Source organism: Ptychodera flava, chromosome 1 (assembly GCF_041260155.1).
Source record: "Ptychodera flava strain L36383 chromosome 1, AS_Pfla_20210202, whole genome shotgun sequence".
Classification (NCBI taxonomy): Eukaryota; Metazoa; Hemichordata; class Enteropneusta; family Ptychoderidae; genus Ptychodera; species Ptychodera flava.
Genome location: NC_091928.1, coordinates 46,397,174 through 46,414,790, shown reverse-complemented (window position 1 = coordinate 46,414,790; position 17,617 = coordinate 46,397,174). Strand labels below are relative to the sequence as shown.

The window sequence follows — 17,617 nt, the reverse complement described above, 5'->3', positions numbered from 1 at the left end:
CCATGTCATGGGGGTCCACCATTATTTACGGAAGTGTATGCTGTGCACGAAGTAGGGTGATCTGGCTGACCGGTTCTATGAACCTATGAATTCTGTGATCATACTTACAAATACAACAGGACAACGGCCACCATAACTAGGCCCCATGACAGGGGTAACACACCGAATAAATCCGTCATTTTACAGCGAGGCTTGAAACTAGTAAATTGTACGTCTGTGACTGGTCGTTGTGACCATAGGGGTGATGTTCCAGGCTGTGTCGGCAGCCGATTGCCGCGCCGTGGAGGTTGACACGATAGCGACATCGACATTGTGCGCCTGCGTTTCAATGACGTAATTTCTATTCAATTTACGTTCCCGAACATCTGAATGATCGATCACGATGAAATATTTGAGCCTGTGTTAAGAAAAGTGTGTGTTTACGCAAAGTAGTATATAGTGGGCATCGTTTTAAATTTAAAAAATCACAAGAAACGAGATATGACACTAATGTGTTTGGAAATCTGGACCAGCTTCGCTATCTGTCAGTTAGCCGGTGGATGTACGTATAAGAGGCGCCAAATGTTATTAATTTACACAATTACACTTTATATATATATAGGCTGCGTTCAAAAAAAATGGTAAGGGGGCTGGAGGAATCGCAATTGAAATCTTATTTTTTTCAGATCCCCCTCAATACCCTCAAAAATATTAAAGTCCCCCAAAATTACCATATAGCCGCATTTATTAACCTTATTTATTATAGCCGCATTTATTAAGAATGCCCGCAGAGTATAAATAAACGTGTAATGTGTCGTTCTGCACGCAAATGTTCAACACTACCTCTTATCAGCAAGTTGTAGAGCCATTTACCTAGGGCAAGTTCTTAAATTGATTCATTTTTAAATGCATCAGTGGATTTTTTGGATTTCTCAGTCTAAGCCGACTTGAATTTATCCAACTCTGGCCAGGTCAATGGCACCAGCTGAAAAGTACACAAAATGACATTCATGAGAGAGTATGAACATTGTGTATTCGTTTAACCAAATTGTGAAAAAATTAGCACAGTGACCTACCGAAAATTGTTTTTTCAAAAGTACAAGACACATACAACTTAGATGCCACTTATAAAATGTTTTACAAAATTGACAATACTGGAAGGTTAAAATATTCCATGAAATTAATGTTTTAATCTCAGAAATTTTGGGTGTAATAATGGCACATTTCATAAAAAATAAATGATTTCATTTAGTCACAAACTTTTTCATTTAAATTAGAGTCTTTACTGTTCAAAGTTTTACTTTTCTGCTATTGTGCAATGAGATGTGAAAATTTCATTCACTGCATGAACTTGAAATGAATGATTTTATATATTGATTTTAAGTGATTTTAGAAAAACTGACTTTTCATCCTATATTTGTATAGATCAAGTATGGTGACCCCATCTTTTTTCCTTGATATTTGATGTTCTCATATGCCAGAATTCAAAATCCATGGTAACTGTTAGTCCCTTAGTCTTCTATGTGTTGCTCTCTGGCTGGATCTTGTGTACAAGTAGATGTATGTTTCACTGTCAATTGAGTGTCCTATGAACGAAACTCTTCTTAAACTACATCAGAGTCAGAACTACATGTATCACTGTCACTGCCAGTATGTAGTAGCAGGGCAGGAATTGTATTAACTTTTTTATTTTAGTAATATTTTTGTTCAGATTATACAATTGCGTTCTTGTTCTACTCTCTACAGCATGCTGAGCTGTCCAGTATTCAGCTTGCCAACATTGCCTACGGGTACCGTGCATTTGTATCATTCAATTATCACCAATAGTTAGACAAACGGGCTTTGTTGACAAACTGAATATTGCGTTTTTCAGCATGCTGTGGAAAAAGACACCCAGAAAATGTGTTTGATACATTACATAGCAATATTGAAAAATTATCAACAGTTGCGGCTCCTGTCCCATTACAAGGTCAACTTGTTTTACGAAATTTAATGACATTCATACATTTTATATTACGAAAATTTAATGGCATTCATACATTTTTACATTTTTTCGAGACTGTAGACATAAAATGCGACTAAACGGTTCTTTATTTTGTTTAATTATTACTAACATTAGAACCATTGGAATCCCCCCTGAATTCCTCCAGTCCGCAACCTCACCATTTTTGGAACGCAGTCATATATATATATATATATATATATATATATATATATATATATATATATATATATATATATATATATATATATATATATATATATATATATATATATATATATATATATTATATATATATATATATATATATATATATATATATATATATATATACATACATTGGCCATACATATGTATGCATACATATACATACACATAATCATCATACGCCATACGCGCACGCATATAGTGTATTCATTCATACATGTAGAATACATACATATATACATATATATATATATATATATATATATATATATATAATATATATATATATATATATATATATATATATATATATATATATATATATACATACAACATACATACATAGAGCCTGGACTTGGATAGAGGTCGAAAATTTACATTGAGCCTCGCTTTCAAGATATACAGTTGAAACATTTACATTCAACCTCGTTTTCATGCAGTCGCAATTTTTTATATATAGGACCTCGTTTTCATACAGCTGCAAAATTTTATACATTGAGACCCTCGTTTTCATACAGCTGCCCGATTTTTATATATTAGGGCCTCGCTTTCGTAATACATATGCGAAATTGTATATAATCTTGTTTTCACATATAGCTGGGACTCGCAAATATTTACATATATACATCCTCGTTTATGAAACATGATAGTGACTTCCAAATGTTCATATAATGTCGGTCGCAAGTGGATTAACATAATAGACGTTGCGTTCATACTGCTGCACACAGCAGGGCTTGTGTGTTTCACAAAACCATAAAAGAACCCTTAGTCCAGCATATGATGCTGTGCGTTCCCGGTGTTAAACGGTGCTGGATGGGAGGCGGTAGGCCTCTCACGCCACGCTTGAAAACGCAGTATTGTACCCAGGGCCATGGGAGCTAGGAAGGTACCATGTCAGGGCTAAGAATGACCCAGGCTAGGTGCAATTATTGTAGCCCACGGATCGTGCGCCGGCTTTTCTGACGTGTTTGCTTTGCAGCATCGGCCTGTAACGGCTGGAGCTGCACAGCAACACGTTAGAAAAAGACCGCATGAGCTGCCATTTTTGCGGGGCTAGACTCTGGCAAGACTAAAGCTAATACACGCATAGTGCTGGCGCTTGTGCTATTCAAGTGCATTTGAACTTTACGGTTTATTTGCGGTAGTAAGCTGGCTAAAACAATTGCTACTGATCAGGGCTGTTCGTAGAAGAGAGGACATGCGCTAGGCGTCGACCACACAGTGCTCGTTCACTGCAGGTCACTGCAGTCGGCTGTGCAACCTACTTTCGTGGTCTACAGAGTTAAGAGAATAAAGACAAAAATGTAATACTGAAATTTTGGTGCAACAAACCCATGCACAATGAAGGATGAAGGTAAATTTGGGTAAAAAGACAGCAATTTTGGTCTTGGGCTTTCCTCGGGGCATTCGTATGAAGAGAGTGTACATTAGCAGAAAGTTGTATCGGGCCAAGTAATGATAGTGCCCTTGTAGCGTTTCTTATATACATTACGTCTGAAACAACAACATAACAGTTATGCTCGTTAGATTTTATTGGTCAACAACAACAACGCGACTTATAAACATAAACAACAATACAAACAACAACAATAACAACAACAACAACAACAACAACAACAACAACAATCAGATTTCTAGGTTCCCTATGATTATACGATAGGCAAGTGGGAAATCACTCTCGTGAACTCTGATTTGATTGGCCTCACAAGGAAAGCCCTTGTAAATGAGCAAAACATGACGGCAACCAGTATAACACGAATGCTAATCACACTGATAATGGTGAAAATTGTTGACAGCTTTGAAAATCACACTCACTAATCCACTTTTACGCAATCTGTGAAATCGTACTTACACTCGCATTTCAGGTTTTCACTAATGCAATAAATCACCACATTTTCTTCAACTAAGTTTTCTCCAAATATTGCGAAAATATCAGTTTTATATTAAGTTTGGTGCTTCCTGATTTGATGAGTGGATGTTCAAAATTATGTAATTTGCATCTATAATGCGAAAGTACAAAATTACATTACCCTAAGGGAGTCGGTGGCAGAATTGCATGATATAGAGAGTATGGTAAATAGTTCATCAAGATACATTACACTTGTTACTGCAGTACAGCACCAAAGTTAACATTACCCTTATTTTTTTTCCAACAAAGCTAATTTACTATAACGGGCATTGCTACAGTTGACATCTGAATTTTAGTCGAGACCTAATTTCAATTTTTGATAAGAATGATGCTTGCACACAAGTAGCTTTTCTATGCGTATGTCATGCGGAGAGGAGTTCAACAGACTGTTTCAGTCAATCATATGTACAACGTACAATTGTGCTGCGGAAAGTCTTTGTCTTATAAGTGCATCTAAGTTACAGATTCTGACGAATTACAAACAAGGGCTTTGTACTATTATACTATGAGTTTCTCGACAAGAGAAATGACGTAGCAGATTTGAATCGCATTTGTGAATTATTTTCCGTTATAATGCACGATAAATAGTAAATACTACCACGGCATTTATTCTGAGTGAAGTCTCGTTAGCTTCTCATTTCTACCATAACTGTTGGTCACCGTCGGCGGTAGGCAACGTTGTCGGCAACACCACCTGCCGATGAAGGTCACGTGTTACCGATAAAGGTGACATTTTTTGGACGTTCGGTAGTGGTGTTTGCACACCAAATAAGATATGAATCGCTTTTGTGTGTTTCTTTTTCTGTATGGAGCATGTTGTAAAATTAATAACACTTCACAATCTTCGTGTGATATTTTAAATTCACCTTTAGGCAAAGGGTATCAAAATAACGCCCCAAAGCCCTGCAAATACTAAATTTTAGACATGCCAAGCACTTAAAAGTATCAACGCAGGAATCAAGGAGAAGCGACGGCGCGGCAATCAGCTCCGTTTCCTATACAGGCTGTGGAAACGTAACATCACGTCCATCGCGTCAACGTCGTCGACAAGGCAGTCTCCCGGTGATTGGTATTCAACTATTTGGTAAATATGACGCATGCGCACTAAAATTGGTTAGCTTTCTCGGCGGCGGAATCTTAAAGTGTATGTCCCGCATAAATTCAAAGTTAATTTTTCTTAAAATGAGCCATGCTACATGATTTTGCCATTCCCACTTTATCAAATAAATGCATCACCCCAAGGAAACGACGCGGTGAAATATTATTAAAATGCAATATGTTGTGCGACTTTGAAGTTAGCTGCCATTCGGGTCGTTTCGGAATTCGCGGGCATTGCCACCGGAAATGACGTAACTAATAGAATGTACGAGTGAGTGTGTTCACCTCGGCCATAGCGAATGCTTACCGCTGTGGCTTCAACATGGTGAGAAGTTACGCCTTTGGTGGCTGAAGTAACTGCAGCCCATTGTCAGTTTATTGCATTTTAAGATGATGTATTAGCCGCATTTGACAAAATTACAAGAAAGGGTCGGAAAAGAGGCATTCAGACAAGCGTTTTCTGCGGTGCACATTTTCGAGTGCCGTGACTTAGAATGAACACGGTTCGGAAGCCAGATGTACGGTAAGATAGACTTTACAATTCCTGGAGTTACTACATCAATTATGTAATCGCAATGCCATACCAGTACGACCATTGTCACCAGAAAGCTTCGCGTGTATCATCATCAACTGTGGACAAGAGCGAGAACAGCAGCAAGACTGCGACAGGTTGCCCAAAACATGTCAAGGATGCGGGGGCCGCGGAGAAGTATGGCGTGTTTACATCCCCCAAGACTGATCGCCGATTCAGATGCTTTACGAAAGTGATTGTAAATAAATAAATGAATACAAGTACTATATCCCATGCATGTGTGACTCTATAATTAGTAACGTTAGGAGATATCTAATTTTATATTCCTAGAAAGTTTACGTAGTGATTAGACTGAAAGATTCAGTCGCGTGCGGGCGCTCCGGCGCACTGCGACCTACGACCCTTTACCCAGTCGTAGGTCGCAGTGCGCCGGAGCGCCCGCACGCGACTGAATCTTTCAGTCTACGTAGTGATTGACTGACTCTTTGCGAGACTGAACGATAGGTTGTGTATAATACAGCACGGCGCTGCCAGTAACAGTGACACAACGTGTAGCAAAGAAGTTATACTGTTGACGAAGCAGTCGCGTTGTCGTCATCTGTTCCCTTCTGCTCGACTAAGTCTTCCCCTAAAATATTTTAGCTTCTTTGAGAATTTCGCAGTCATGAAACAATGAACACTGTGATTTATATCGCTGACACTAAATCAAGAAAAAAACTGCGGAAGCGTAGCTCTGATCACTCCGTCACAGAAATGGCCGGCTGAGCCGCCCGGCCTCGGGTGCCAGTGTGCCCGATATTTACATCATGTCAATTTTAATTTATCTCTTCCCGAGAATTTGGCTAGAAATGTCTTTACGGTCACATATTTTTAAAAGTGCCAATGTTCATGTGAGGTTTTGTAACGCCAAACTGAAGATTTTGCGGCGAGAATACTACCTTTGGTGTTTATGCTAACATGACCCTCAGCCTAGCCTGTTCCACTTCCAGCTGTTGATAGGAAAGATGTGTGTTATGTTATAAACGGTGGACAATTTTCAACTTGATCTCTACTACATTTATCTACAAGCGTCATGGTGTAATTCAAATTTTTATATACAGATTTTGAACGAGGCAATTTGTGTTGAGAAGTAATAATAAGGTGGGATGGCATCTCCAGACTTATATTTATATTTTGTTAGCTTGCGGTTGTGTGTACGGTAGTGCACTGGTGTGTTTGACTGTGGTCACGGTGGGCTTGTCACTGACGCGACGGTCAACAAGAGTTCCGCTTTTGTTCTCGTTTAAGTTAAGGTTCCGACTGTTAAAATTTGCAGGCCTGTAAATTCTGAACAGCTTTGTCATATCTTCTGTGACGATGATATTCTCAGTTGCACTGCTTTCACTCATGAAATTATCACTATCTCCATAGTCAATGCACGAAGTCACCATCACACATTCTATTAGTGACGTCACAGCTACTTACGCCAAAACGGGGCGAGCTCGGCAATTTCCGGAAAATGTCGCCATGATGGAAATCGAAAAGTGCAACTTTTCCCGTGTTTTCGTCGAAATAACATAATACAACCGTCTAAAAACCGCTCAAATAAGCTTCAGTTTGTGTGTAAATGTTTGTTTTATTAATACCAATTTCATTGACAACCAGAACTATAGTATATGCCCCAAGTCAAACGAAAAAGTCTCAAAATGTGGCAGGACTCCCCCCTTTAACACGACCGAACACCGGCTGCACTGTTTGTGGTCCATGTCACGAGACTATACCATTATTTGCGGGAGTGTGTGATGTAAGCGAAGTAGGGTGATCTTGTTGATCTTGTTGACTGTGTCATAAAATTTTCCCATTCAGAGAGGGGTATTTTTCCGAGCATACCGGACCAAGGATCCGATACATTTTTCAACAGTTAGATAATCAACCTTTTCACAAATATACAGTTTGAAGCAACTTTTATTTTAGCTGGAATGCATCCACTGGACACTGAGTACTCGTAGTTTCAATCTTTCACTGAGTTTTGGCCTACTTCTTCTGAGAGCTCATTTTGAAGCTCATTAGGTAAAAAAAATAGCATCGGACTGTTTTTGTGAAAAACAAAAATTATGATTTTCCCAATTGAGAAAATACATGGATGGCAGCCATTTTGAATTTCAAGTATATCCGGTAATTTAAAATGCTTCTCTAGATTTACAATCAAATTTTTGCATGATGATTGACTTGTTACTGCATTTTGAAAGTGGATGCTTTACAGTTTCTTTACTGAATGGCCTAAGCAGACTGCGGCATGACGCAAGAAACGAGAAGCTAGAAAATTTCACATTTTGTCTCCGTGCGTTTCAAAGATATAAGTAATTGTACAGCTCATTTGAAAATCAGGAAGTCTTGACATTTTCAAAGATCGCAAGTTTTCATTTTTCCGAATCCGACAGAAAGTACCTGACCACTTATCAGTTATAAACGGACGTCACTAAACAAAGACTGGCGTATTCTGTTCAGTTCGTGCCAAATTACTGCTAACACTCGACTGGAGAAATTCAAAATTGGGGTAAAATTTTGGTATTTCAGTTTTAAAATAGCGATAAATTCAATTTTAATACGGGGATCAGATCGTTGGATTGGTAACTTGTGGGTAGTGGTGAAATACCATCTAAAATAAAAAGGAACTTCAGGTGATACGCCCCACGAAAGTGAAAGACTAACACTTTTGCACAAACTTTCCTCAATAAAACTGTCAACCTTTCTCTTACTAAATCAAAAATAAAAACCGGGGGTCGCCCTTAAAAATTTGGTAGAAGAGAAACAAATTATCTACTATTTACCAATATTTGAAACTCAAGCTTGCCGCCATATGTGTTAGGAAACTGGAAAAAATTTAATTTTCGTTTTTCGAGAAACTGAGATCGTGAAGTTGTTTCTTATACCAAGCGATGTAGAATAAGCTCCAGCAGTGGTAATTCGGAAAAGTATTGAAAACATTTGAAATTCGACAGCACATCAGCCGTGTGCGCGCTGCACGCTGTCAGCCGTCTTCAAGTTGTGTCAAGGGTCATGGCCCCTGTCACCGCCGGCGCGGCGCCTTGGCACAGAGTACGCTGCAGCGCTGAGTAGTCGGTCTAAACTCAGCGAGCTTGGCGCACGCAGGCTGGCACGAGGCTATCAACACTTGTGGCGAAGAGGAGTGTCTTTAAGATTTCTTTATCCAAAACTACTATGGACTCTGAACTGTCACTTTATTGAAATTACAAACATTGAGCTGCACGAGCTTATGGGCCCAGCCCTAGTGTGATATTAGCTTACTATACTTATTTGTTTCTGCGTTTATTTATTAGTAATTTATTATTTATATTTTTATCGTTTATTTGTATCCCTTATGCACTGCTATTGACATGTCAACTATTAAATACATGTCGACTGCAATCAATGTGTTCGGGAAATGAAAAATCCAAAATTAAACACGTCAAAATTACTTATGACCTACCAGAAAAAACAGAATCGACCCAAAGATAACAACTTTTCCCTATTACTATGCACGCTGGCGATTATTTCAGAAATCGCGTGCTTGTTCATACATGATATTTGTTGCCATCATCGACACAAGTAGATCTTTCATATCAGTGGTCTTTCTGTTTAATTTGTGACTGTTCAAATCGTCATAGTCAGTAATCCACTATTGAAGAATGCCTAGCTGTTCAATATTCACGCATACCTATCAGATAGGATGAATCGTCAACGCCCCTTCAAACTTTAATCCGATAAGCAGGCATACTCAAACAGGTATAATTCGACCGCGGGGGGTAAATCGGGACTCTCAAAATTACGTCAATATTTTTCTCGCCTTCTGCTTGTATAGACTCGTTCTGAAATCTTGGAGTAAAAGAAGTTTTCATGGCAGGCATTTTGAACTCACCGTATCGGTCAAATTTAGGTCATCCCAAAACTTTGACAGGTAAACCTTCATTCTTGCTTTGGACATGCCTAGGAACCTGTAAACTGTATGATGTTATGACAAAAGAAAGATAAAAACTGCCTCCAAAACTGCATATGTTTAGATTTCTCGATTTTTTGGGGGTTATGTTAATCAGGTCGCCCTTTATAAAACCTAACGTCCAAATCAATACTAATGGACAAGTTGTTCCCGAAGAGATAACTTTGACAAAAAAGACCAAACAATTCCGAAAAATGCAAATATAAAAAATATGCTAATTTCAAGAAATATCAGATAAATTGTCCCTACCAACATATTTCTTAATGCTCATGAAAATAACTCTTTAATTAATGGAAATTTTTGAAAATTATGGAAAACTCATAATTATATAATACTTTCATAATTCAGCAAGATACATGTACGATATTCCGCTGAGTTCTAGATAATCTTCAATTAGATTTTCATACAGAACCTGGTCATAAGTGGTACAGTACTTTTATCGAACTCTACATATTTGGTCTCTAGGTGGACGGACGGACCGATCGACACGCACAAAGACGGACAGACTGCTGACATAGGCCCTTAGTCTGCCTCCGGCACATGGGACCTAAATCATTTAAGGCCATCGTCTGGGCTAATGTCGGTCAAAATGCTCAAAAAATCAAATTTTATTTTTTTTCCTTCATTGTCGCCATGCCAACCGAATATCCGGTTTTCCCCCCTGCACTGCATTTTACCATCTACTGCAACAAAAAGATGGCAAACTCTGAAAACAAGGTACTACACGGTTAGTGTTTTAAAATAGCCCCATCAATAGCCTTAAAAACAGACTCCTTCATGCGGTGTACATGTGATTTATTAGATAAGTATAAAACGAACAGAGCTACGTGGAAGTATTGGTGCACTTAATCGGATACATAGTGTTTACTTTGACAATGTATCGTCATGACGACCATGATTTGACCACGCTCTGGGCATTTTAGACGAAAAAAATTAATCGGGCGCTCTCACCCTCCCGGTCCCGGAGCGCCCTCAAACGTTCGAATCTTTCAGTGCAGGCGAATCGATGACAGATTATAATAAAGTCACATTGTTGAACTGTCGTTCCCTGTCATCTACTTTTTGGGCGGAAATCGACCAGACAGCCACTCTTTGAGGTGATCCGTCATTAATTTGTAAGGGTTCTCACACTGTTCTTCGATGGTTTCACCGATGTAAGCCATTTTGTTGTCTTCAATAACAAAAACCCGATCGGGCTGCCCGGCGTAGGTTTCAGCGAAGACGTTTCCCATGGTGTCCACGACCATTCTGACTTTACTTAGATCTTCAGTGTCGGTTGTAAACGTTTGGAATTTCGTATCGGCTGCGACCAGTCGCCTGTAGATGAAGTCGATAAAGCCATCATGTTCTTTTGAAATGAATGTTGCGCAGATTGTTTTACAATTTGGGTGAAGTGCGCCTCGAGACAGTGACAGTTTTTTGGACTGTGAACTTTTAAAAATACTTTACAAATAGACGTGTGGACGGTGTAACCTAGTGTTGCAAAACGCCAAAATTGTATTTTTATCTAATCATAGTTTAGAACATTTAATAATGTATACTAGCCAATTTAAATCTCCAATCTCGTTATTTTAAGGAAATTGGTTTCTCTAACTCAAAACTTTGGACGATGACACAAACTTCTATTCTTAATTATGAAAGTTTCTCAAGCAATTATTAAAATATTTTCTTTCGAAATCAAGAATAAAAATCAGGTGTCACCGTGCAAAATTGGTACTAAAGAAATGAATCTTTCAATATTTACTGATAATTTAAATTAAAAGTGGCCATCATCCCTGTGTTAACTCAAGGGGGGAATAAAACTTTCGAATTTCAAAGAGTATGCTTCACAATGAACCCACACAAGTGGTTTAGTAAAATCATAAAAGTTGTGTAAAAGTAGAGATCGATTATCTGTCCCGAGATGCATTCTACCTTAATGGAAAGATTCAGTTAAAGTTAACACTGGTATCAACGTTGAGGTCGCACTACCTTAATATTATGCGCACGTATTTCGTACATTTGTACCTGTGGACGATCTTTACTTGTTTTTCAATTGTGAACGACTTATCTGACACATTTTTGTATATTTCTGACGGTGTTTTTCGACCCGCGAATCGAAATCCACTCGTTAAACAGACAGGTCTATCGATCGCAAGTAACATATATCGATGATATTCCGAAGTGATTGATTATTGCAATGTAATCGCACACACTGACAACAAATTGACAACACTAACGAACCTTGCAGCAGCAATTCTCTCATCAAGGTTTTTGTGACTGTCGTGGGAACTGTAGTGCGCCCCCAACGCCCAGCCGTCGCGTGGATGAGCTTCGATTACGTAGATGTAGAGAAACTCGGCTAAATCTTTGTAGTCACGGTGCAGGGAAGACAGGGCGCCACTGTGAACAATGGCCTGAAAAACAAAATTAAAAATACGAAAACGAAAGAATAGAAAGTTTACGACATTGTGTGATAGAAAATAATGGATGGTTACCTTATGACGTTCAAACCTTTTATACTCAATATGGCGTCAAAACAAATTCAATAATCCAAATCATACAAGATAATAAATTACTAGGTTCTGTAGTATAAAATATCAAAAAAGAAAATAACTACAAGATAATGAAGGACCATCTTGAACCACGAATACAATTATAAGTGGTGGTACCAAGTGTCCAGAATGAGTAAGCGTACCCTGCTAGCATGCCACACCCTTCAATCATGGTCCTGAAGAGTCAAAATCAATGGCAACTCAGTGAAGCTACCGTGTAAAGTCAAAGTTGGGAATACTGCCACGCATCCAGACGCATCATTTGCGCAACAGTTGTGTCATATTTGGAAAACCATGTTCCCATATATCTACCATAGAATTTCTTAAAAGATCTTGCAAGTCTACTTGCAAATTGTGCCACTGCATACGGTGAGAATACGAATCTACTCTGAAACGAGAGCTGCTAGTCTTACCATCAACGGTGGTCAGGAGATTGATCCTGATACTATCACAAGAGGGCGTTCTTTGTTGATATGCAGATCAGACAAGGATATCTTTCCTTTTGTCTCTATCGCAACAAGGTCAACGTCTGGCCTGGTATCGCCGACTTTCAAGTCCCCTATCCAACTCCTTGCCCCGTGTTGTGCCATGAATGACATCAATGCCAAGACCTGAAACAAAATTGAAAGTGAATATAAGTTTGGCTGCGCCTCCCACCACAGCCCTGCTGACTGCCATAAGCTTAACTGTTGACTCCGCATCAGTTTCGTGGAGAAAGATTTTCCGGAAATTAATCAATTTGAAAATAATCTTTGTGGTCGAGCACACCTACCTCCTCTTTCCACACACTGTGATCACCTGCGCTTGTAAACTTACGTCAGAAAATCGTCGGCGTCCGCAACGTTGGGTGTGAAATATTAATTTTTGCACGAATTTGAAAGGTTATGACGCTTAGATACGTGCATCTAAAATGTTGTTAAAATGCATCAAACCTTACCTCTTTATCATTGCCGTAATGTTTTCTCACTAGCGAAGGCAGCCTGACAGTAAGTTGCTCCGCATCGACCCCATGATCGCTTAGTGCGATGATCGCGCATTCGTTTATGATATCATTCATTATGGCGATCAGTCTTGTCGGGTCAGCCTTGTTCGGGTCCATTCTTTGGTTGTATTTCTGCTTAGTGGATTCGTCTTCCATCACTTCCTTGAAGCGAGCTACTATGCTCATTACCAAGTCTCTGTCTTCCATAAACGACGCCATCTTTGAATCAGAAAAAATGTTATTAAAAGTAAAAAGTTTAAGATTGTTCATCAGTTGCTTGCGTGTTTGTTTGTTTGTTTATTTCTTTGTTTGTTTGTAACATATACTTTCGTTCCATTGCAGGTGTAGAAGTTGTAAATTCGCATCCGTGTGAGCGTTCTGAAGACAGCAGTCAACAATAATGCGAGAAGACGGCGGCAAAACAACAAGCGTCAGACAGACAGTAGTGGCAGAAGCAACTGAAATCATAGTTTTCATATAGTCGCCAAGTATAGTGATTCAACAGTTTCAGTGAAATTCAAAAATTGAATTTCTTGTACACATACAGTGAATGCACTTGTCACCACCCTATTCTAACCAAGTACATTTAACACGATTTGAACTACTGTGGGATAATTGGATGGAGAAGTAATGTCGATTTCATCTACAAATGTAATCTTACCTACTTTTCTTTTTATAGTACATACTTGTTTTTATGAGTAATTTGTAATATTGCGATATTCAACTATAGGGCACCTAACATTTTTGAGAAATTTGAAAAATATGAAAATCCAATTATCTTTAATTAGTTCCAATCGTGTTATTTATGTCAATTATCCAACATCTATAAATGCACAGATATTGCTAGTTTAATATTGGAAAAATTGTTTATAGTTTTCTCATAGAATCAAATTTATAGTGTATTTACGTTTTTGGAGGAACTTTAAAATCAAATCTATTGTACATATATGCACTTGTAACCACCCTATTCTAATAAATAACATTTATGTCAATCAACGTCTATAAATGCACAGGTATTGCTTGTTTTATATTGGAAAAAATTGCTCATACTTTTCACACAGACTACCATGTATAGTGAATCAAAATTTTTCGGTAAAAACAAACACAATTTGTAGAAATACACGTGTACATTTTACATCCCGCTTCAAGGAAAGTACATTCACAATAAAATTAGCAAACCTATATTTAGATGTGTTGTGCAAAAAAAGGTGACGCTCCCCAAAGGTATACGTGAAGTTTCACGACCCTTCAAAAATGCTTGTGCGAAAATGGCGACCCACGCCAAAAAACAACCGACCACCCCCCTGTAATTTCTGCCCAGTCCTTATTCGCTAAGCTAGGGCATGTAGTTCATCTGGTGATTTTGTGGAGAGACACAGCCATCTCTCTTGCAAGATTGTAAATCAGGGATACTCAAGACAAAGACTTGTCTCTACATTCAAACGCTTTTGGCAGGTGACATGAACTGATAAATAAGTATGAGACATTTATATTTATTGCAGGCTTCATGAACTGACAGATACGTCTTATGTATCACTTAAACAAATGATCACTCACGGCATCTGTGACATTTTTCTGTAGGTTTAAGACCATTTCATATTTGACTTTCAGATTAATATATGGCAGGTGTCACATTTTAGCAGAATGCGCTTACCATTTTCAAAACGCCTGATATGACTTGCAGTTTACAGGAGGTCATTATTTAGATTTGACTTTGTTGTGTGTACTGACTGTCCGGTTCTTGTTTGTTGTCTGTCTGTTCTGTGCTGTTTGTGTTTGTCATATCGTGTTTCATCATGAAACATAGCTATGATACAGAATACGGTTTGGTACTATTTCAATACGTAAGTTCATTACACAATTTAGTCCTGATCTTGTAAAAGTAGTGTATCAATTTTCTAGAGAGAGTGTGTCAAAAACAGTAAATACATTGCACATACTATAGGGTTATTCACAAAATACGGCCCTGTATGGACGAGGGCTCAGTGAGTGATGTATTGGACCACAGAGTAATATCAGACAGAGTGGCAACAGCTATTGTTTAAGGCGTGAAGCGGTTACGTAAGCAATCCATGTTTGCCTCGCCTCACGAAGCTCTTGGCTCTCTTTTCCGAAGAGTGCCGACCATGCACCCTTCGGTAATTTTCGGATTTTCACCAATTGTTCAGCGAAAGTATGTTCGACAAAGCTTGTGTTGTTGTTGTCGTGTGGTGCTGATCGGAATTGATGTGCTGGCGAAAAGGGGAGTGTTTTGAGCTTCAGGAAAGTGGGTTTTACCGTTTTAAAATTCCTCTCATATTTTTATGAATATATAATGAGTGTGTTTGAACCAAATTTGAAAGTCTTTTATCGATACTGTCTGGTTTTACTCAATGGTTTAAGGTCAGTCATACCGTCTTTTACACGTGCGCCAAGAAAGGACATGTTTATGAAACTGCTGGCGTGTTATGTTTTGATTGGCGTGAGGCAGTGTTTCTGGCCTGAGAGCTCACAAAGTAACTATGGTTGCTACGCGACTGGCAGTACGATGCCATCTCGTCGTATGTTTCGCATAATCTCGTGTAATTATCAACCACAAACCAAGCCTCCAAAAAGTTTAACACCTTTTAAGCTCATTTTAATATGAAAAGCCAATAGTCTACAGAGACGACCATGGAACAAAAGGCATGCAAGTGTTGCCACTCTGTCTATGATATTACTCTGTGATTGAACGAGCCAAAGGCGAGTCCAATACGTCACTCACTGAGCCCGAGTCAAAACAGGGTCGTATTTTGTGTATAACCCTATTATTATACACCTCCCTCCATTAATCGTCCGTATAAACGAATTCTATGGTAAATTTTGAGGGATGCGGCACGCGCGATATGAGTGGAACGCGCGCGATTGTTGAAATAAAATTGCTACAAACTCAAAACAGGCGCGTCGCGCGTCTCCCGTATTCGGGACTCCGCGTACCATACAAAATACGGAAAGTTATTGACGATCAAACTCCCATAGGTTACGGCAGTAGGTGTATAATAATGTGCAATATATTTACTGTCAAGATTAGTTGTAAAGGTTGGGATGGAGCCCCCAATACTGACCCTATCCTTAGCAATGTATCACATGATTTTTGCTGTCCAGGGCCATAGCGAACATGCCCAATGTACACCGCGTGAAAGATTCAGTCGTGTGCAGGCGCTCCGGCACACTGCGACCTACGACCCTTTACTTGAGAAAAAGTGTAAACTTGCTACACTTAAAAACTATGTGTAATTTCCTCCAGACCAAATCAGAAATCATGGTGTTTCTCTCAATGACGTTATTATTTTCACTTTTATGTACCTCCAGTGTCTGATCTCCAACATTCTGTCATGCAGATTGCATGGTATGTTGTATCTGCTAATCAACAAGTTTCCAAAAGTTCTTTCCCCACCCCTTGGGCTCAGATGTTAGATGGCATTTTGTACTTTAGACTGTCGATCACAAATCAAAAGCTCAATGATAATGCCAGGTTAAAAAGCGGACTTTGTTAGCAAATCCTATAATTGTATCAACCTACCTCTGGTACTGGGCACATTGCTGTTTTACATTGAGTCGTCTTGTGACTGTGCTAAATGATCTTTGCTTGAACAATACTTATATACTTACGTTTTATATAGACGACTTTCGGGTGAATTACTCAACAGTTAAGAAAGGGTTGTTACATACCACTCTTCTCAGTGGGAAACAAGTCCACCTTTGCGACCTGGATTTAGCCGCTGAAAACGACTGACTCGCGCTAAGTACTTGCGTACTTGTACCTTGAATAATTTACATGTCGAATTTGAATAAGTTACTGGGCCTTATTACAAATATTTGAATACAAATGTCATCGAAGCGTCTGGGTAACGGTAGGTTTGCTGATACCACGTTAACAATTTATAGTTTTATCACGAGGGACTGTCATGCAACCGCACTTTGATGTAACTGCAACCAATATGCCACACTGCATACTAAACATATTCTAACACCCTGCCCGTGAGAGTGAACTGACTCACTGAATCACAGCGAAATAATGTGACTAGAATTGACATAATGTGAAGTAAAATCTGTGCTATGATTGTGACATCCAACAACGATATTCGAAAATGAGAGAAAGAGAGGGACAAAGATGGAGACAGATAGAGAGACAGAAAGAGACAAACATATAGTTATACAGACGGAGGGACGGACGGACAGACAGATGGACAGTGATGCAGCCTAGAAACAGTATACCTCTAACTAATTGCAAATATTCAGTAAAGTGTTAAGGTAATATTTTGGATAACCGTTATAATGAGTCGTCGTTGGACGGACAATTACTATGAACAGTGGTAGCATTATCAGAGAACAATAAGAACAGTATGATGTTTTACAAGGAAGACGTGAAACGTGAAT

The 17,617-nt window shown here is 38.8% G+C and overlaps 1 protein-coding gene across 3 annotated transcripts; it reads right to left on the bottom strand.

The window, feature by feature from the left end:
• Positions 1–10,734: 10,734 nt before the first annotated feature.
• On the bottom strand, positions 10,735–16,932 carry LOC139139234 (type I iodothyronine deiodinase-like). 3 transcript variants are annotated; one of them, XM_070708085.1, is made up of 5 exons: positions 16,850–16,932; positions 13,175–13,438; positions 12,651–12,848; positions 11,927–12,099; positions 10,735–11,020 (listed from the first exon to the last, which is right to left on the bottom strand). In XM_070708085.1, exons 2-3 carry the CDS (start codon positions 13,436–13,438, stop codon positions 12,663–12,665), a joined length of 450 nt encoding a protein of 149 aa, XP_070564186.1. In that variant the 5' UTR covers positions 16,850–16,932; the 3' UTR covers positions 10,735–11,020; positions 11,927–12,099; positions 12,651–12,662. The 3 variants fall into 2 exon arrangements, with proteins under 3 accessions (XP_070564186.1, XP_070564193.1, XP_070564182.1); XM_070708081.1 differs by lacking the exon at positions 16,850–16,932 and adding an exon at positions 16,761–16,845.
• Positions 16,933–17,617: the final 685 nt, after the last annotated feature.

Coding starts and splice junctions, on each gene's coding strand:
- LOC139139234 (XM_070708081.1), bottom strand. Junction 12,849..13,174: donor ATTACGGCAATGATAAAGAG/GTAAGGTTTGAT, acceptor ATTTTGTTTCAG/GTCTTGGCATTGATGTCATT.